The sequence below is a fragment of the Phalangium opilio genome, unplaced genomic scaffold (genome assembly GCF_054372755.1).
Source record: "Phalangium opilio isolate 3A_F unplaced genomic scaffold, DU_Popi_V2 ptg000024l_1, whole genome shotgun sequence".
Taxonomy (NCBI): domain Eukaryota; kingdom Metazoa; phylum Arthropoda; class Arachnida; order Opiliones; family Phalangiidae; genus Phalangium; species Phalangium opilio.
Window position 1 is genome coordinate 8,537,488 of NW_028324155.1, and position 18,837 is coordinate 8,556,324.

The 18,837-nt window shown below is 39.1% G+C and overlaps 5 protein-coding genes across 9 annotated transcripts; 2 read left to right on the forward strand and 3 right to left on the reverse strand.

Annotated features, from left to right (window-relative positions):
* Positions 1–17: 17 nt before the first annotated feature.
* Mau2 (Mau2 sister chromatid cohesion factor) lies at positions 18–5,527 on the reverse strand. The gene is made up of 14 exons (XM_089868504.1): positions 5,154–5,527; positions 5,073–5,090; positions 4,531–4,602; positions 4,369–4,467; positions 3,451–3,573; positions 3,229–3,384; positions 3,087–3,162; positions 2,922–2,995; positions 2,308–2,349; positions 2,194–2,242; positions 1,881–2,128; positions 759–964; positions 563–674; positions 18–474 (listed from the first exon to the last, which is right to left on the reverse strand). The coding sequence occupies exons 1-14, from the start codon at positions 5,385–5,387 to the stop codon at positions 190–192; spliced, it is 1,794 nt and encodes a 597-aa protein (XP_089724630.1). The 5' UTR covers positions 5,388–5,527; the 3' UTR covers positions 18–189.
* A 725-nt stretch (positions 5,528–6,252) lies between these two features.
* On the reverse strand, positions 6,253–7,087 carry Pmvk (Phosphomevalonate kinase). The gene is made up of 4 exons (XM_089868540.1): positions 6,957–7,087; positions 6,813–6,870; positions 6,446–6,743; positions 6,253–6,389 (listed from the first exon to the last, which is right to left on the reverse strand). The coding sequence occupies exons 1-4, from the start codon at positions 7,085–7,087 to the stop codon at positions 6,253–6,255; spliced, it is 624 nt and encodes a 207-aa protein (XP_089724666.1).
* A 205-nt stretch (positions 7,088–7,292) lies between these two features.
* On the forward strand, positions 7,293–9,033 carry LOC149692687 (INO80 complex subunit B). Its single transcript, XM_089868528.1, has 5 exons — positions 7,293–7,432; positions 7,522–7,746; positions 8,180–8,368; positions 8,453–8,732; positions 8,814–9,033. The coding sequence occupies exons 1-5, from the start codon at positions 7,351–7,353 to the stop codon at positions 8,959–8,961; spliced, it is 924 nt and encodes a 307-aa protein (XP_089724654.1). The 5' UTR covers positions 7,293–7,350; the 3' UTR covers positions 8,962–9,033.
* A 121-nt stretch (positions 9,034–9,154) lies between these two features.
* On the forward strand, positions 9,155–14,961 carry LOC149692688 (calpain-A-like). 3 transcript variants are annotated; one of them, XM_089868506.1, is made up of 10 exons: positions 9,155–10,418; positions 11,002–11,306; positions 11,379–11,519; positions 11,590–11,915; positions 11,972–12,140; positions 12,213–12,445; positions 12,501–12,678; positions 12,739–12,990; positions 13,067–13,275; positions 13,345–14,961. In XM_089868506.1, the coding sequence occupies exons 2-10, from the start codon at positions 11,052–11,054 to the stop codon at positions 13,355–13,357; spliced, it is 1,776 nt and encodes a 591-aa protein (XP_089724632.1). In that variant the 5' UTR covers positions 9,155–10,418; positions 11,002–11,051; the 3' UTR covers positions 13,358–14,961. The 3 variants fall into 3 exon arrangements, with proteins under 3 accessions (XP_089724632.1, XP_089724631.1, XP_089724633.1); XM_089868507.1 differs by lacking the exon at positions 9,155–10,418 and having other exon boundaries at positions 10,439–11,306; positions 12,213–12,293; positions 12,354–12,445; XM_089868505.1 differs by lacking the exon at positions 9,155–10,418 and having other exon boundaries at positions 10,438–11,306.
* LOC149692689 (uncharacterized) lies at positions 13,439–18,088 on the reverse strand. 3 transcript variants are annotated; one of them, XM_089868491.1, is made up of 4 exons: positions 17,949–18,088; positions 16,749–16,970; positions 16,483–16,614; positions 13,439–16,353 (listed from the first exon to the last, which is right to left on the reverse strand). In XM_089868491.1, exons 1-4 carry the CDS (start codon positions 18,031–18,033, stop codon positions 14,405–14,407), a joined length of 2,388 nt encoding a protein of 795 aa, XP_089724617.1. In that variant the 5' UTR covers positions 18,034–18,088; the 3' UTR covers positions 13,439–14,404. The 3 variants fall into 3 exon arrangements, with proteins under 3 accessions (XP_089724617.1, XP_089724616.1, XP_089724618.1); XM_089868490.1 differs by having other exon boundaries at positions 13,439–16,365; XM_089868492.1 differs by lacking the exon at positions 16,483–16,614.
* Between the last annotated feature and the right edge of the window lie 749 nt (positions 18,089–18,837).

An 18,837-nucleotide genomic window follows, 5' to 3' on the forward strand; every position in this document is an offset into this window, starting at 1 on the left:
AAGAAATAGACCAAACCTTCATCAATGGTATTTTATTGACGTAAAACACAAAATTACAAAATAAAATATCATAAAATGATAAAAATGACAGAAATACATGAAGTTTATGAACAAATTTGTCCAAAAAATAAAATAAATTAGGCCTTTGTCTTTAATGCCTGTAAAAATGTATTTACACAAATAGGCTTATTACAAAATGGTAGTTGGTGGTGTTGGAACTTGAATGGGAATAATGGGAGGTTCCCCTTCAATCCAATGAATTAATTTATGCTCTTCCAGTTGAGAAGCTTGGAAATGATCATTCAATAAGAGTTGAGAAAAACTGCTATGAGTTTTAACAGCTTCCTGCTCTCTCATGGGATCATTAAACAAACGATAAAGATCCTTCAAAAGAGCAGAGGCCCATAACTGAACGTGAACATCGGGGATTTTACTAGCTAGTTGCATGGCTGGGGTCACCATGTTCATACTTTCCTGCAAAAATAATTGCAAACAAAAACAAAATCTCCATTTAACCTAAAAATAAAACATTATTAATTAACTCGTAATTAAGTTTAATTACACGGCTATTTCCCAAAGAGAAAAATATATGACCAAGAAGGACCAAAGAACAAGAAGTTAATCTATTTAGATCCTCAGCATTGGCCATCTTTAAAGTTTCTCTTAGATAACGTCTATTAAATTAATTAAAGTGGATTTAATTAATTGATCTAAATTACTAATTACACTTAAGGATTATTAATTAATTATTTACTAACTTCGCGTCATTATATCTGGCTTGAAAAAAGGCATTTAAGCCGTGAACATAATAAGCTCCAGCTCTCAAACTATGAGAGGAAGAAGGTAAAACTTCGGGATTTAGACGTAACAACAAATCACCCAATTCTTTATCTCTTTTGCTCCTTAAATAAACAATGGCTAAATTCAAACTGCCCAGAATCCAAAGCTCAGTCGATGTACTGCTCTGTAATTAAATTAAATTAAAGTATTAAATAAAATAAAAGTCTTTAAAAAGGGGGTTTGGTGGCTGTCTTCTACCAGAAGTGAGATGAGACTAGAAGTACTGAGCTAACGAAATTCTTCACTGGGCGAAAGTGAATATTCTTGATAAGACACCAACGGTTGGCCCTCTGGTAGCGGTTTCAGAATTTCCCCCTCCAAAACGTGAGACGCTCGTGGTGGTAGACGGCCGGACTAGATTCCAGCACCCGCGTCCGTGTTTCGCCGCTTTAGGTTGAGGGGAAGGGGGTAAGAAATGTTTTTGGAACTCGGCCAATAGACCCTTAAAGAAAATCGTTCAAATTTTCCAACCGTCTTTTGAGGATTGACAGAGAATTCTGGGTAATCAGTATATTAATCTGATTGGTTTAGACGGCTATGGGCCGATTTTGCGCAGTAGTGGTAAGGAAGTGTACTTTAAAAATTAAATGGCGGAACTTGGGAACTGAAGTTTCAGGTGAAAGTGATTTAGGAACTGTTTTAGAGCAGATTTCGCTTTACACAAGCTCACAACGTAATTACCTTGTTGTTTTTCGCAATTAAGTCTCAAATCGTAGAAAGGTAAGGAGATTTCCAAAGCTTGTCATTGAAATTACACAGTTTTAGATTTAGGCAAAGGCTTAGTAAAGTTTTTATAATTTATTCAACGAAACCTTTCGCCACTAGATGGCGTTGGTACTCTATTTGAAAAAATCCCGACTCGGCGATATAAGGTATCCAGCTTGTTTATTTTATTTAAGGGTCTATTTTTTTCTCTCTAGCGTAGGCCCGATTGAAGCGGCGTAAAATCCTCAAATTTGTTCACTAGTGCCAGGTTCTACTATCAATGCTAGAGCCCTTCACTTCTAGTCTCATCTCACTTCTGATTCTACTCATCTTACTCTCAAAACAGCTCCAAACTGAGCCTCAGCTGCCTCCATACAATTCATAGACATGGCGTAAAGACCCAAAAGCGCGTGTAATTGGGGACTATGACGCGCTAACAGGCGAGGTTCTTGCCTACAAATTTGTAAAGCTTGAGAGGCTTCCCTGATAGCCAAGGATTTGTTTCCCATAACGAGACGACACATGGCAATGTGCTCCAATAATAACAGTTGAAATGATGATAAAATTGGATGAGTATCCAACACTGAAATAAAATAATTAATATTTTTTTTATAATTAAAGAGATGGTGAGTGAGGGAAACTCTATACTTTTTAACTTTTCAATTTGCATTAATGCTTTTTCCGTATATTTTTGAGCCTGGAATAAGAAAATAGTTTGAATTATTTGTAGCAGAATTGTGTGGGCATTTTTTTTCCATGTACTTTGTCCATGTATCCAGCTTGCATTGAATGAAGAACAGTTACCTGATGTAATTAAAATTAAATCATTAGTAATTAAGATTAATTAATAAGTTTAAAGGGAGGGTGAAGTGAAAAATCAAGTGATTTTTTATCGATTCTTCTACTAATTATAAGACCATTCTGCATAGTGAAACATTCAGGAAATACCAGTTCCGAATGATTTTTAAATTCAAATTAGGTTCACATTTTAAGGATAATTTTAAACAAGGACTGCCGACCAATCGCGTAACGCCCTGCCTTTTTATTAACAAAATTCTCGTGGCACGTTCTGTGTTGAATGAAATTTATCACGAGATTTCATAAAATTAGGCGCGTGACGTGACAATCGTGGCGCGAGACATGGAGCGTGCCACGAGAATTTTGTTATCAAAAAGGCAGTGCGTTACGCGATTGGTCGGCAGTCCTTGTTTAAAATTGTCCTTAAAATCTGAACCCAATTTGAATTTTAAAATCATTCGGAAGTATTTCCTGAATGTTTCACTATGCAGAATGGTCTTATAATTAGTAGAAGAATCGATAAAAAATCACTTGATTTTCTACTTCACCCTCCCTTTAATTACAATAATTTATCATACCAAATAAACCAGAACACACATATGTTCTTTAGGCATCCATTGAAACATGTCTCCGGCATTTGTAGGCAAAATCTCTATTTTAAAATAAATAAATAATTAATTAATTTAAATTAAAATACATGATAAAGTGATAAGAATAACATGAAATATGTTAAAAAGTCTAACCATCTTCAACATGCATGGAGGTTATGGTTTGAATTCCTTGTTGAAGTTGTTTCAAACAAGGTTTAACACTTTTAACCTTAAAAAATGAGTTTGAAATTAATTAAGTTTATATTTAATTTATGTATTTAATTTTTATAATTACTTGTCCTGCTGTTAAATAATGGCACACTTGTAAAACCAAGAAGAAAACTTTTAGGGCTTCTTTCTGAGTGGTACCACCTTGCCAAGCTTCCACTAATTGACCAGCTAAGGTTAAAACTTGATGGACTTCTTGGAGTTTACGGTCAATCATTAAAAGCTGTAATTTATTTAAGGAATTAGACAAATTTTCAATGTTTAAACTCTACTATAAATATCTAATTACCATTCCTTTGCACAATAAGAATAATATGCGAGTGTAATGGGCCCCTGATAAAAAGGCATACTCGGCACCAACTCTTAATGCACTACAGGCTGAGATAAAGTCACATTCTTTAGCATAAATGTGCTGGAAATCATGTTTTTTTTTTTTTTAATTTTCATTGTTTTAAACATGGATAAAGAATGCGCGTGAGGAAATTTGTTTTCACGCTATAGGATAGGCAACTCCCTATCTCGAACGACAGCCTATTCTGTGTATACTCTGTAACAACATCGGTTGTCAGCACGCGTAAAGCTAGGTCTCTATGTAATCTAGCCTCGCGCGTGCTGACAAGAGACAAAAAACTTCAGGATCTTCAGGATTTAAAATATCCGCGAGTTTTTTTAGCTCGAATGCACGGACCTCTAGGCCTTAGTTTCAAATACTGTGAAATTGCCTACAGCCTACTACACGTATTTGAAACTAAGGCCTAGAGGTCCGTGCACTGAGCTAAAAAAACTCGCGGATATTTTAAATCCTGAAGATCCTGAAGTTTTATGTCTCTTGACTACACGTATTTGAAACTAAGGCCTAGAGGTCCGTGCACTCGAGCTAAAAAAACTCGCGGATATTTTAAATCCTGAAGATCCTGAAGTTTTATGTCTCTTGACAGCACGTAAAAACCTAGGTTACATAGAGAAACAGGATTTAAAATTGTTTAAAATATCCTGAAGTTTTTTGACTCTTGTCAGCACGCGCAAGGCTAGATTACATAGAGACCTAGCTTTGCGCGTGCTGACAACCGATGTTGTAACAGAGTATATACAGAATAAGCTGTCGTTCGAGATAGGGAGTTGCCTATCCTACAGCGTGAAAACAAATTTCCGCACGCGCATTCTTTATCCATGGTTTTAAACTTGTGTTTAAAGTAGGTAAGCTTACAGCAAGCTGAAATAAAAGCCGGCAATGCCAAAACACCGAAGTTCTTTGAGATATTTCCACAGCTTTACGTAAAAGTTGTTTGGCATGGTTTGATTGATTCTATTTTGAAATTTAACAATTATAGGTACACCTTAAAACAATGCTCTAAATTGCGTTTAGTACATTTTTTTCGTAAATTTCGGATAATACGCTAGCAGACTCAAACTTGATGTCTTCAAAACCTACCATATCCATCTGAGTAACGTTTAAAAAACTAAGGATAACAACCTAACGCCATGGATAAAGAATGCGCGTGAGGAAATTTGTTTTCACGCTATAGGATCGGCAACTCCCTATCTCGGACGACGGCTTATTCTGTATATACTCTGTTACAACATCGGTTGTCAGCACGCGCAAAACTATTTCTCTATGTAACTTAGCTTTGTACGTGCTGTCAAGAGACTTAAAACTTCAGGATCTTCAGGAAATCGTTTAAAATATCCTGAAGTTTTTTGTCTCTTGTCAGCACGCGCAAGGCTAGGTTACATAGAGAAATAGCTTTGCGCGTGCTGACAACCGATGTTGTAACAGAATATATACAGAATAAGCTGTCGCCCGAGATAGGGAGTTGCCTATCCTTTAGAGTGAAAACAAATTTCCTCACGCGCATTCTTTATCCATGCTAAGACAATAGAGAGGTATAGAAGAATATAACAAAAGGATACGTTTTGTGATAAAAACCACTGAAATTTAAATGATTTAAGTAAATTAAAGGGTCTTAATTAGCTTATTTAAAGCAAACTTACCGCTTTTTCTAGATGGGATTGAGCCAAATCCGTGTTTTTAGTGTATTGTAGTAAGATGTTACCAAGTTGTAAATGCGTTTTGGCTTCGATTCTTTGCGGAGGTTTTAAATTAAATATCGCCGCTAAACATTGAACGCAACATCTTATATTCGGTGGACTCATTGTTCTAAATTCTTCCGCTAAACCTAATAATGCTAAATAGCAAGAATCCTGGTTCGTGGGAATCACCGCCATTTTCGCGTCAATGGAATTAAATGACCGTTGTTGTTGTTGTTTACTATTTCGTTGCCTACGTTAATCAAGGCCTGTGCGCGGCGCCGATTTTTATTTTTATTTTGGCAATTTAAGTTGCCAAATTCTCTCACCTGAGGCGCTATTAACTGGACTTAAATAATTTGAAACGTTGCCTACGTTAATCAAGGCCTGTGCGCGGTAGCTTCGAAGGGGGGGGCGACTTTTAAGAAACGCGACTTCTTATTTTCTCCCTATTTTACCGCGAGATTTCATTAATAGCTGGACCCATGAACGCTGGATCTCTAAAGATCCAGCGTTCATGCTGGACCGAAACGCGCGTGAAAATGAGTATTTAAAATTCCAAGCGCGAGAAAATGAACATTTACAATTTTTTTGGTCCAGCTATTAGCGCCTCAGGTCCAGCTAATAGCGCCTATCAATGAAATCTCGCGGTAAAATAGGGAGAAAATAATAAGTCTCGTTTCTTAAAAGTCGCCCCCTTCGAAGCCACCGCGCACAGGCCTTGATTAACGTAGGCAACGACTATTTTTATTTCCGCTAAGCCTTGGCTCATTGTGACGTCACCCAACTTATAACGGCCAACTTTATTTCCCTCCAAAAGCTTTAGTCGCCGTGGAAACCATAGTAATGGCACCTCCCCGCCTTATTACTCTTAAAGCCTACCTGGGTGATTCTATGGGATGCCACGACTATATAAAATAAGTTCTTCAACTTTTTTTTTCACTTATTTTTATTTTGTAACCAAATTTATAAAGTATTTTTGGTATAAAAATATTTGTTTGTATAAAACCCATCCCATAACAATACATACTAAAATTTAACAGTATTATTATTATTTTTAAAATTAAATCAAATTCTTGATTAAATGTTTAATTGGTTGTAAAGTTTCATTAAGTTCGTCTATTTGGCCATTATTTTTGATGACGAAATCCCAATCAGTCACTTCATCCAAGCCACATTCTGATTCAGCATCATCTATACCTAAAGTATCCTTTCTTTTAACTATCACTTAATACTCCTGGGTAAATTTAACTTACTGCGAGTAAATTGGAAGCCCCGGGATTTTCGAGTTTCCAGAGAAGCCTCAACTCGAACCGTTTTTGTAACCAAATGATAGAACTCTTTAAAAAACTTCAAATCAGTTTTTCTTCTAGCATCACTAACAATCCAAATAGAAGATTCTTTGGCAAAACGCTCGTTTTGAAGCACAGCGTGTTTACAAAAATAAAAAGGATCTATTTTTCTTCGATCTTCGCCCCATTTAATCATATCTTCCCGGAATGTTTCTTTGTAACTACTAGAATCTAAAAGTTGAGCGTAATTCAGGCCTTTCTCCTAAGAGTTTAAAATGTTACACAGAATTCAAACCACTCTAAACATTTTACTGACAAGGATAAGACTTACAAAAGCGTAACGTTCTTTTAAAGGCCCCGATAAGCGTATAATACATATAGAATTAAACCTTAATTACACGTAACAATTAGACATTTAATTTAATGGAACTGGGGGGCGGGGCAGCTTGATAGGCCAAGGCTTAAGTATACTCACTCATTTTTTAACATCTCGCATAGGTAATCTTTCCCGGATTTTCTTTTACCACTAAAAACTAATATTAATTTCGGTTGAGAAAAAGTGCTTCGACATTGTAAATTAATATTTTTTGAAGAGTTTTGTTCCATAATTAAAATTTGGATTAAATAACTCTTTCAATCGGACGGGACTTTGAGGCTTGACTATCTAGCAGACAGTTGCTAGAGCTTCGCGAATCGAAATTTGTCAAAAATATAAATACTGGGTACGTTTCATTATTACTCCTAGCTGCATTTGTTTTTTCACGAAGTGTCGGCTGCTTGTTCCAATTAAGCCTTTGGGGCTTTTCCTTGACATTGTTTTCGTGACGTTAATTAGTTTTAATTATATTAATTAGTTTAAATTTGTATTAATGACAAAAAAGAAAGGAGACCAAATGCAAGGAAACGTACCAGACGATCCTAGCACTAGTACGAGTCATGGACAAGAAAATGGTACATAATATTGGCATTAGACTAACCCATATCTAAAGGAAGGAACACTAATTGACAATTAATTAGCTAATTATATTAATTACTATCAGATATTTTACACAAGAAGCACAAAAAGCATAAACATAAAAAACACAAGAAAAAACGGGGTACTGATCAGGAGGAAGAAGGTTCGGGTTGTGGAAGTCCAGGGACTTCCTCGGAAGGTGCCAAACCAGCTTTGAAACTTAAAATTCGTATTGGGGGACAAACATTAGGAGAAAAAAGCGTTATAAAGTCTGAAATTCCAGAAGCTAATAGCGATGAATCAACTAAGGGTGGGTATTTTCATTCCCCCATCAGAAGTGAGATGAGACTAGAAGTATTGAGCTAACCAAATTCTTCACTTGGCGAACGTGAATATTCTTGATAACACACCAACGTTTGGCCCTCTGGTGGCGGTTTCAGAATTTCCCCTCCAAAACGTGAGACGCTCGCGGCGGTAGACGGCCGAACTAGATTCAAGGAGCCGCGTCCGTGTTTCGCGGCTTTAGGTTGAGGGGAAGGGGGTAGGAAATTTTTTTTGGAACTAGACCAATTTTTTTCTCTCTAGCGTAGGCGCGATTGAAGCGGCATAAAATCCTCAAATTTGTTCACTAGTGCCAGGATCTACTATCAATGCTAGAGCCCTTCACTTCTAGTCTCATCTCACTTCTGCCCCCATACAATATTTAGTAAAATAATAATTAAAAATACCCTTTAAAACATAAGATGATAATTCCAATGAAAGTGATATTGATGAGGAAGAAGCTTGGTTAGTCGCTTTAGAATCGGGACGTTTAGAGGAGGTTGATGAAGAACTTAAAAAAATGAAAGACCCCAATCTAATGACTGCTAGACAAAGAGCATTATTGGAAAGCAAAAGTCAAAAAGAAAAAGAAGAGCTAATACCAACACCCTGTATGTAATTAAGGACGTGAAATAATTAATTAATTAGCGCCTTAATTAAACTGGATAATTTATTTACAATAATAAAAACAAAAGCTCCTCAATATCCCCAAAATGAAATGACAGAGGAAATGATTCAACGGAGACTCGTTAGAGCTAAAAAACGTAAACAACAAGCTGATGAAAAACGGGAAAAAGATAAAAAACAAACGATAGAACGCCTACTTAAGAAAACTGACGCTAAAGTGAAGGGAACTAAAAAAGCGACTAAGAAGGTTTCACAGCCTAAAATAGCTTACATTACAAATCAAACAACGGCCATGGTTTGTCTTCCATCCGGTTACCAATACCCATTAATGCCACAACCACCACCTGTGTAAGAATTTTAATCAAGAGTCATTACCAAGCTTCAAAATTTAACCTAAAACTAAATTTTATTTTCTTTAAAATTTAAAAGTGTTCCGGAGAAGGTTCTCTGCGGTGCTGAAGGTTGTAGCAACGTTAAAAAATATTCCTGTTCTAGAACAGGGACACCATTGTGTAGTTTAGCTTGTTACAAAAAAAACTTACAAATTTTAGCAAATCTCCCTTTACAAGCTCTCTAAAACACAAATAAACAAACTGATTTTTAAACAATGTAAATATTTGTACAAATAAAACTGAAAATTTTGATATTATTCAATTGAATTTATTTTTTTTTATGGGAGGGGTTCAGTATCTAAACATAACGCGGAGTCTTGTTTATATTCCTTCAATAAATAATTACGACGGAAGGACCGGGGGGGGGGGGTTCGAATGAAAGTTTTAAGTGTGGGTAGCCAGTTATTTTAATTATTATAATTGAGCTTAGTATATGGAACGGAAATTCTATAGAAGAGTTTATTTTCTGCCGCCTTAAGTAGCCTATGACACGCTCTTTCAAAACATAGGTTACTAAAAATAAAGTTACCGCACCATAACTCATAAAACTTATAACAAACTAAAGGTAAGAATGCGTTAACATTTACCCATGAATAAGTTATCAATAGAACGGAGATTACCCACCCAGAGCTATAGTATATATTTTGGCGCCCGCGAAGTTGGAATTAGTTCATGGGGGGTGGTGGATGAATTCTCTCCCTTATTTACTTGGATCAACACGGAAACATTAAATATTAGTGACCGTATAACAGAGCACCAAATGAAAATAACTTCTAGCCAACGTGCGATACCCCAAATTAAACTGTGTTCAATCGAACAGTACAAAGTACTTGAACCCATATCGACCAGAGTTTGATAAAACTTCATTTCGTAATATAGTTTCAAGGTGGACCAAATTCTCCCCCTTATTTACTTGGTTCAACACGGAAACATTAAATATTAGTGACCGTATAACAGACCACCAAATGAAAATAACTTCTAGCCAACGTGCGATACCCCAAATTAAACTGTGTTCAATCGGACAGTACCAAGTACTTGAACCCATATCGACCAGAGTTTGATAAAACTTTATTTCAGCCCCGAATAAATAACCAATTTGAAATTCCTAGTGTGTGAATCTCATAACGTCTGACAATAAGTGTATATTCCTTAGTTTCTTAAGTGACCTGGCAGTACCGTCAAAGCTTTGGGTCACCTTCTTAACCCTTTCCTCTTTATACCCGGTGATTTTGAAAGGATTAAGAACGATTATCGAGTCTATATTCCTGTGTATTATATTTGCATTATAGTTTGGGGCACGCGAACCGACGCGTTTTCCTTCACGGACATTTTAGAAATATCTAAAGAGGACCGGACCGGCTGGTGTATAATATTGGTCAGCTTTAAACTACGTAAAAATTGATTGAAGCCAAGATTACCTTGGAAACCAAACACAGCAACAATACCGACCCAAGAACATTAGCAGCGTGTTTCTCTCGACATTCGAGAAAGAGTTAGCTTAGGGATTAGAATTACAGTAGATATAGTAAGGAAGCCATCGTGACCAAAACATTACAAGATTTTAACTATCTAAAGATTATAAGATTGCGTTTCATGGAAATAAATATCTCAAATAACGGCATGAAAAGGTGAAAAAAGTCAGGTACGTTTTGTTTTTGATCTCGGGGTTTGTAACTTATCAACTATTGTAGATAGATTAAATTTGACGGTAAGGTCATAAAGTGGTTATTACATAAGAGTAATTGCACCAAGTATCGTGATCATCAATCGATTCAAAATCCATTGGGGGGAAAACCCCAGAATTCCAAATATACTATATTATTTTTAAATGACTAATTGGATCTGAAACTTGGGTAGTGGCGAGATAGAAAGTGTCCTTGGGGAGGCGGTCCGGCGTCCCTGGACTTTCAAATCGGGGTACCGGACTTGACCCGCTTCCCGCGAAGGTTAAACCGTACCATAAAAAAAATTCAGTCGATAATGAGAGTGGAGAGAAGAGTACTGGGAGAGAGAATCTCTTCTTCTTTATATAGCGTGTCATAACAAATCCAGCGTCCTTCGAACCAAAAAATCAATTCTTAAATTACATAGTGGGTTGGGCTAACCGTCAAAACTTTCCTGACCGACTAGATTTTAAAGTGAAACCTTTACGAGGCAGGCGTTTCATTTTATCTCCATTCGTTTTATAAGGAAATAATTTCGACTTTAATTTTGTTTCGTTAAAGGGGTGGTGGTTAGGGTTGAGGTTCGGTGATGGTCAGAGGTAGTTCGATTGATGGGTTGCGGCTCTAGTTTAGCCTCTTCCCCGATAAGAGCGGTCGACGGTCCGAGAAAACCGGGTTCATCGTCGATCTGGCCGAAACGGTGGGCGCACTTGGCCGGAGATCGCAAAGAAATTCCCCCGCAAGACGTCGCCCTTTCTTACGACGAAGTTCCCCTCAGGGGTAACACCACAGATGACTCGGAATGGAACGGGGAATCATTCGACATGCCCGATGTCGAAGCCCCCGAAGACAACCTCGAAGTCTTAGTGCGTTCCCATTATTTTGGGTTTTGAAAGACAATCATTACGTAGCTGAAGCTCATCAACTGATTTTTTCAGGAAGATGAAGGCGTGAAACGAACTATATCTTCGTTATCATTTGGTAAAATGTTCGTTGATCAATACTTTCCTCCGCAAGACTCTTCAATCTACTTCAATCGACGACCAGTTGAAGGAAACATCGTATGGATGAGACCACACGTAAGTGTGCCATTCGTACACGTCCTGGTCCGAGTAGGGAAATAGTGATGGGCGGCTGTTGTTTGTTTAGGAACTAGTAGAAAAACCGGAACTTTTGGTGAATGGCGTCAGCCGTCACGATATCGTTCAAGGCATCTTGGGTGATTGTTGGTTCCTTTCTTCTTGCGCGGCTGTGGCTCAGAGACCCGATTTGATGGGGAGGGTCATTCCATCGAACCAAAAACTTCACGGGGAAGGGTACAAGGGAGCCGCTCGCTTTCGACTATGGAGATTCGGTCGATGGGTGACCATCTACGTTGATGACCTTTTACCAACTAGGAACGGAGAACTAATCTATTCCCGCTCTTCGGAGAAACGCGAGTTTTGGGTGGCCCTCTTGGAGAAAGCTTACGCCAAGTAAGAGCGTTTAGTCACGGCCGCATTCCATCAAAACTCAAACTTCAAAATTATAGACTTCACGGATCATACGAAGCTTTGGAAGGTGGTCAAGCGATGGATGCTTTAGTAGACTTGACCAGTGGTCTCGCGGAACGTTACGATCTGGAAGAAGTGCCTCCTCACTTATTTCTGTTCCTTTTGCAAGCTTCTTCGCACGGTGCTTTCATAACTTGTTCGAGAAAGGTTTGTTTCTCGATTAGTATCCCGCCGTCAGCCAGTACTTAAACGTATTCGCGCTCCCCCTGTCAATTCCAGGGTGATTGGAGGATGGCCACAACGGCGGACCCAAACGGTTTAGTCTCGGGACACGCGTACACGGTAACGGGAGTAGCCAACGTAAGTCAAGGTCTTCTTTCAACAAGAGACTGGACATTAACGGCTCTTCGTTCATCCAAGGTCACCTTGAATTCCGGAGACGAAATTAATCTGGTTAGGGTTAGAAATCCGTGGGGAAATTGCATAGAATGGACTGGTCCTTGGAACGACAAGTAAGTACTCCTCATCTCCGCGATACGTTTAGCTAAGTACCGGTTCACTTCTTAGTGACCCTGTATGGAACCAAGTTGACAGTCGCACTAAGAGACAACTGGATTGGAAACAGAGGGGGGATGGTGAATTTTGGATGTGTTTTGACGACTTCCGAAAAGAATTCGAGGAAGTCTCCATATGCACATTGGGTCCCGATTTTAACGGGGATGGTATAGCCGAACAAGCCGGTCAAGTACGTTATTAACGAAGCGTTTCACCGAAGGCCAATATAAAATTATAATTACTTTAAAAGGTTAAGGCCATAAGGGGTCATTGGATAAGCGACCGATCATGCGGTGGCTCACGAAACAACGTCGAATTATTCGCCACCAATCCTCAATATCTTTTAACTATATATAGCTTTGGAAGATGTTCCTCGATAGGTCCTATAAAAGCGGCTATGGACCGTAAATGTTGCATTGTCATATCACTAATGCAAGTGCACAGAAACGCCCCTCGCCATTTGGGAGTAAAAATGATGCAAATTGGTTTTGTTATTTATAAAGTACGCTACTAAACTATAATTTACGTGGCTAAACCCTTGTTGTTAACAACCACAATTTTTCAACTTAACAACCCAGACTGACAATAGCAACAACAGGCTTTCGAAGCAATGTTTCTACAATAACTTTGACGAAGGCAATTCGGGGCCTTACATAAACTATCGGGAAGTATTTGGACGCTACGAATTCTACCCGGGAAATTACGTCATTGTACCAGCTACATTTGAACCGGGATACCCGGGTGAATTCATGATCAGAGTTTATTCCGAAACTGCCATTGATCTGAGGTAAGAACTGGTGGTACCTCTTACCTTCTTATTAAGGTCCATAAAACATACCTGTAATCACCATTTCAGAGAGCTCAAGTGAGTGTCATCCGCTGCTTACGCCAAACATTCCTGAACCATTTCATTAAGAAAATATAATTAATATAAATAAATAGTGCCAAAATATTTTTGTACGACTAAAAAAAAACGTAAAGAGGACAATTTTATGAATGAACGTAAAATGATTTGTACGTACAAAATTTTTATCTTCGCGATCAAATATATTGAATGTAAATGTTGCACACACCCGCCCGTTGTAAATAAATAATTAATTAAACACTCTTTTTCAATTAAATTAAATGACCCGTCATTATACAAAAACTAATAAACCATACATAATTACGTTTAACGTGTAAACAAACAAACATTCGCTTGACACACACATATACATATATATATATAAAAAAACCTGTGATATCATTCGTTTTACGTTTACTATTTACACTCAATTTTGTTATTAATTAAGGTTTTCACACGCTGCAATGTTAATTAAAAAGAGTTAATTAATTTGTATTATCGCGTTAATACTGACTGATAATAAACTTTGCGTTTTTTGGAATTTTACAAAGTGGAATATTCGATTAATTGGTCCAATCTTTTAAACCCATTTAATTAAATACATAATTAAGCTAATGCGAATTAGCATGGCACAATTCTAATAGTTTTACTATCAATATAATTGAGCGCAAATTTACGCTGCATAGATTCGTGTAATTATATAATTTAGTAGTTAAGTTTCGAAGCGGTTTCTTTCAACTTCGTCACAACATGATATCATACAACTTTTGTTAGTATATTATTAACACTCAATTTTCCCAGGTTATCCACGTCATTCCTGGAGGAATGACGCGGTAACCAGGAAGAATTGAACTTGAGTATTAGTTTGTTAAAGGTGTACATACTTGAGTAGAGAGAAACAGCGTGATAATTAAGGATATATATCTTCATTTAAGGGACGATTACTTGTTCCCTTTGTAGTTATTAATTGTTTAAATAATTTTACAAGTCCCTAGAGATTTTCCTTGGCTGGATATTTACCGGAAGAGACGGACGCTAATTGGCGTCAACGACCGAGATGATACTTACGCGTCTAGGAGCTAGAATTGTTACTTTCAGAGCTGCAACTATGTCGAAACTTATTGGGTGGTAATCTCAGATTATCGACGCGATTATGAGTTTCGACGGTACCATTTTCGGGTGTGGAATCGGAGGCGTGACGCGCCATATTTAAACTTAAGCGTCTAGGGTTGCGTTCTCCGGTCTCCGAACAAATAGAGCTCGATCTAGCGATGGCCGTTCGTCTCTGTAACGTGGCGCTTTCGGGAGAAACGGTATCGGGGGTAACGATTTGCGGCGGACGATTGTTTTCGGTAAAGTGAAAAGACGGGGGTGGTGGTCGGCATGTCGCGGTGCTACTGGGTCGCCCGGGTGGTGAAAAGGCGAAACTTTCTCGGGGAGTGATGGACCGATGGTTAAAGACGGAGTTTAAGGTCAAATGGGGCGCGGCAGAGTCCGCGGAAGAATCAGTGGAGCATCGTGGACTAGGGTCCGAATTTCTATCGCTTTTAAAGTTAGCGTTAGTGGCCATGGTCTGTCGGTTCGTGACGTAGTAAGAGTTTAAGTTTAAACTAGCGGGACGATGCCAAACGTTTTTGCATTTTTTAGCTTGTTGAAATTTTCCACTCGATTCTTCGGGGATTAATTTGGCGCGATTTTCGTCTTCGGGACTGGCGCTGCTCGAACAAGAACTTTCCGAGATACTGGCGGCGCTATTGCGATTGCCCGATCGACATAAAGACGAGGGCGGCGTTAAACTCGTTGGCTGTTTACTACACGAAGCTCCCGTCGAAGAACTTTCGTACAATTTTTTCTTCGTTGGTAACGAGAAACGTTTCAATTGTTTCAAAGTTCGTTCCAACGAATTAGAATCGCGTTTTTTCGCGGTCGTCTCGACATTAGCGGTGACCGTTCCGCTACTCGCCGGTTTCTTAAGTAAGTTACGAGTCTTTTGGACCATCTCGGAAGACGCTCGCGTATTCCCGGCGGCGCCGACGCCGAAATGAATTAGTTTTTGTCTGGGTTGGTTCGACGCGATGTCGGCGGGACAATTTCTGGCGTAATCGTCGCCCGAGGTTTCGCTACTCGAGGGACTGACGGTTTGTTGTTCCGAACTGGGACTAGAACTGGTGGAAGTGTCCGTCGTATCGCCGATCCAAGCGGTCGGATCAGGAACGACGTTGTTGTTGGAACCACCTATAACTTGTTTCTGATTGGTTTGTTCGGCGCGCCATTGTCCCAAGCCTTCGCAATAAGAATGACACCGGTTTCCGGTACGCGAATCGCGGGACTTGGAGCTACTACTTCGCCGACCCGTTCTCCCCAAAGAACTGGAAGCCGAGGAGCTTTCCAGCCCTCCTGTCGGGGTGGCGAGTAAAACGTTACCATTGGCTATATCGTCTTCGCAAAGATTATACTGCGAAGTCATTCCTCCGCTGGAATCGCGCTTTAAAATGGCCACCGGGGGGTCCTCGTACAAGGCGTCCGACTCTAAAATGGCTCCGCGCGAGTAATTAATATCGCTACTACAAGTACTTTCGCCTTGCTCGTTGGTGCTAAAGACGCCGGGCGAAATTTGACTCGAACGGCGAGAGATTCGACCGTCGGAACTAGAGCGTCTGTCACCGGGGACTAGAGACAAGCCTAAGAGGACTTGGGTCCCGATGCCAGTCGATGGCGAACGCGAATCGACGGCGTGATCGGGTCGAGGGAAAAGGCGCCCTTGTTGGGCCCCGATCGTCGGGGAGACAGAGATGGAAGGCGGTGGGTATCGAATGGTCACTTCGTAAGGGGGTGGGGCTTCCCCAGTTGGGACGTACGTTTCCGAGGGTTTCCAGAAACTGTAAGGCGGAGGAGGCTCGTCGTACGAACCAAACTCCAAGTGCTCGTGACCGACGAAGTAACCAACGTTACCTTCGTCGTCGTTCGAGTATCGCTGACCACCGTGAGACGCCGAGTCCAAACGGTGAGCCGCGTTAAGACCTGCAATTTGTTCTGAGATATAAAAGTACCAACACAAAGGCGTTGGCACTCTGGCGATATCTTAACAGCTTGGGAATTGGGGAATAAACAAATTGGGGAAAAAGCGAACGAGTTTATAAAGACGCTTACGCCTGATAACGAGCAAGAGACGCCGTTGACGTAAACGATGAATCATAAAGAGTAAGAGAGCCAGAATGAGGAAAGAAGTAACCGCGCTGGCCACCAGCCGAAGACCTAGATTGGTTGGTGTCAGACTGTCCGCTGATCAAGAATAGTTTCACGAAGAAATAAATCAATTTCACGCGAAATCTTACGAAATTTTCTGTTTGCAACTTAGCTTACACAAATATTTCGCGGTCCGTTTTTAAGAAGCGCCATGAAATTAAAAATCCTACCTTCTTTGCTGATAGTATCTCCGTGAACTCCCATGCACAAAAACTCGCAGCATTTATCATTTAATTTCGCATTTTGTCGACATTTTTCGGGGGGAGGGCAATAAAAGGCCACGCACATTCTTTGAGTTCCATTGTTGCAGGTGCATTGAGTACAAGCCTCGTTCCCCATAGATATGTTCCTTCCTTTCAAATCTGTACATAATTTCTCAGCAATTGCCATGCCTAACCAGATAAAATACCCCGACACAAATTAAGAAAGGGTTTGTAACCTGAACCACAACTTTGGAACATTATATTGCTTATTAACAACGCGTCCAAAGAATATATCACAACGCGTCCAAAGAATATATCACAACGCGTCCAAAGAATATATCACAACGCGTCCAAAGAATATATCACAACGCGTCCAAAGAATAATGCATTCAATGGTAATACATAATTACATATATCCTGTTCTTTGCTAAGACTATATAGAGTAATGGCAGTACTACGTATGCAAACGTCATACCCTTTTATCTCTTAGCTCAGTGTCATCCGCCTACTGGGAGCGCACAGTATCCCCTCTTACAAGAACGCTCCCAGATGGAGGAATACACAGTCTACGCCCCTCTCTACCGCCACTAGTCTATAATACCTTTCCACAATTCTAAATACTACCAGAAGGGGATAATAGAAGAAGGATGACACTCTGTATCCTCTTAATACTTCAGTTATGTAACGTCATTCTTTGCAGGCTCAGCCTTTAAGTTTGCTTTCCCGCTCATCAAACTACAAATGGGCATCGCACCGTAAGGTGAATTCTATAATTGGGGGATTTAGCAATCATCCCACAAACCTCGTGTTGACGAAGGACAAAAATGCACAAGCGCATGCGTCTTGCCAAATATTTAAACGCTAATAGAGTAATGATGAGGGAACTATTTATTTTGTATGTGATTCGGTTTAGTAACTTTGCTCTAAATGTTCCGATGTTGGGAAGAATGACGTTACACTTACCCCGCTTTGTGGTACACTTCTCTCGAAGAGAAGTATTATATACTTTTGATACTACATATAATTTTATACATAGCCCGAAAAATAATCAATGTAACAATAATATTAATATAGCCACTATTGTCCTATAACCAAGTAAATACTTCGTCGAATAGTCTTTCCAATTACGTCTAAATAATGGTCAAACATAATTAAAATTAATCTTACCTAAGCAATAACAAGCCAGGATGGGAATTGCAAATAGCTTGATGGATCCAAAGCCTCCAATGGCTCGAAACATACTCTTGAACATATTGACGCAAAAAAGTTTATTCCGAGTGAAATTAAGTTAAATCCGAGCGTAATTAATCATTCAAATGGTTTTGATTGCACTGTGTTGATGTTATATTACAATATTTTACACACTAACTCGCGAGAGAGGCCAAATAACGGTACAATTTTCACGTAAGCCTTGGCCATAACATAAGTCATATCAAGATGGGACTATTTTCCTTTCGTTTTGGTCCTTAGTTTTAACGGTTTCGACCCTAAACTCTCGCATAGTTAAGAATTAAGGTGAAATTAAACACATTTCACCCCAATTTCGTCACGAACTTGACGAAATTCGGGAATCATTCAGGACGGCCTACATCGTTAGCACTGCCGAAATGACATTTACTAATTGTCTCTGAAGTCTGAACCCATCCACCGCCAGAGTGTGAACGAGATTCGAGCCACGTGATCTCGTAGACCAATCATCACGAACTATTTTTAAATATATTTTCAACGAGGACAGGGGACCAAGACTTACCAAAATAATTTTAATAATTTAAAATCTTGAAACAAGATTTAATAGGACTCTTTTATTTTAAATCCTCTACTGTACAATGTTTTTTTTTCTTTCGTCTGTACAAAATTCCATAATTTTGTTCTTAACAAACGAATGGGATTTATAAAAATCAACGAGGCCCATGTACCGAGGCTTAACGACGACGAATTTAAGCCTTGGATAAATAAGCGCCTAGTTTTTTTTTTTTGAATTCTTTGAAGGACGCTTTTAATTCTGTACAAGATTTTTATTGATTAAAAGTCGAAAAGATAGTAAGATAAAGAAATC

Bases quoted from the DNA above. Each gene is read 5' to 3' on its own strand.
- Mau2 (XM_089868504.1), bottom strand. From the start codon at position 5,387: ATGGCGGTGATTCCCACGAACCAGGATTCTTGCTATTTAGCATTATTA. The intron at 3,163-3,228 runs GTAATTATAAAA...TCATTTTTTAAG, and splicing joins ATTATTTAACAGCAGGACAA to GTTAAAAGTGTTAAACCTTG. The intron at 675-758 runs GTTAGTAAATAA...TTAATTTAATAG, and splicing joins GCCAGATATAATGACGCGAA to ACGTTATCTAAGAGAAACTT.
- Pmvk (XM_089868540.1), bottom strand. From the start codon at position 7,087: ATGGAACAAAACTCTTCAAAAAATATTAATTTACAATGTCGAAGCACT. The intron at 6,744-6,812 runs GTAAGTCTTATC...TTAAACTCTTAG, and splicing joins TAAAAGAACGTTACGCTTTT to GAGAAAGGCCTGAATTACGC. The intron at 6,390-6,445 runs GTAAGTTAAATT...AGGATACTTTAG, and splicing joins GGGCTTCCAATTTACTCGCA to GTATAGATGATGCTGAATCA.
- LOC149692687 (XM_089868528.1), top strand. From the start codon at position 7,351: ATGACAAAAAAGAAAGGAGACCAAATGCAAGGAAACGTACCAGACGAT. The intron at 7,433-7,521 runs GTACATAATATT...AATTACTATCAG, and splicing joins GAGTCATGGACAAGAAAATG to ATATTTTACACAAGAAGCAC. The intron at 8,733-8,813 runs GTAAGAATTTTA...AAAATTTAAAAG, and splicing joins ATGCCACAACCACCACCTGT to TGTTCCGGAGAAGGTTCTCT.
- LOC149692688 (XM_089868506.1), top strand. From the start codon at position 11,052: ATGGGTTGCGGCTCTAGTTTAGCCTCTTCCCCGATAAGAGCGGTCGAC. The intron at 11,916-11,971 runs GTAAGAGCGTTT...TCAAAATTATAG, and splicing joins TTGGAGAAAGCTTACGCCAA to ACTTCACGGATCATACGAAG. The intron at 12,991-13,066 runs GTACGCTACTAA...TTAACAACCCAG, and splicing joins TTGGTTTTGTTATTTATAAA to ACTGACAATAGCAACAACAG.
- LOC149692689 (XM_089868490.1), bottom strand. From the start codon at position 18,033: ATGTTCAAGAGTATGTTTCGAGCCATTGGAGGCTTTGGATCCATCAAG. The intron at 16,971-17,948 runs GTAAGATTAATT...TTATCTGGTTAG, and splicing joins CCTGGCTTGTTATTGCTTAG to GCATGGCAATTGCTGAGAAA. The intron at 16,615-16,748 runs GTAGGATTTTTA...ATTCTTGATCAG, and splicing joins AGATACTATCAGCAAAGAAG to CGGACAGTCTGACACCAACC.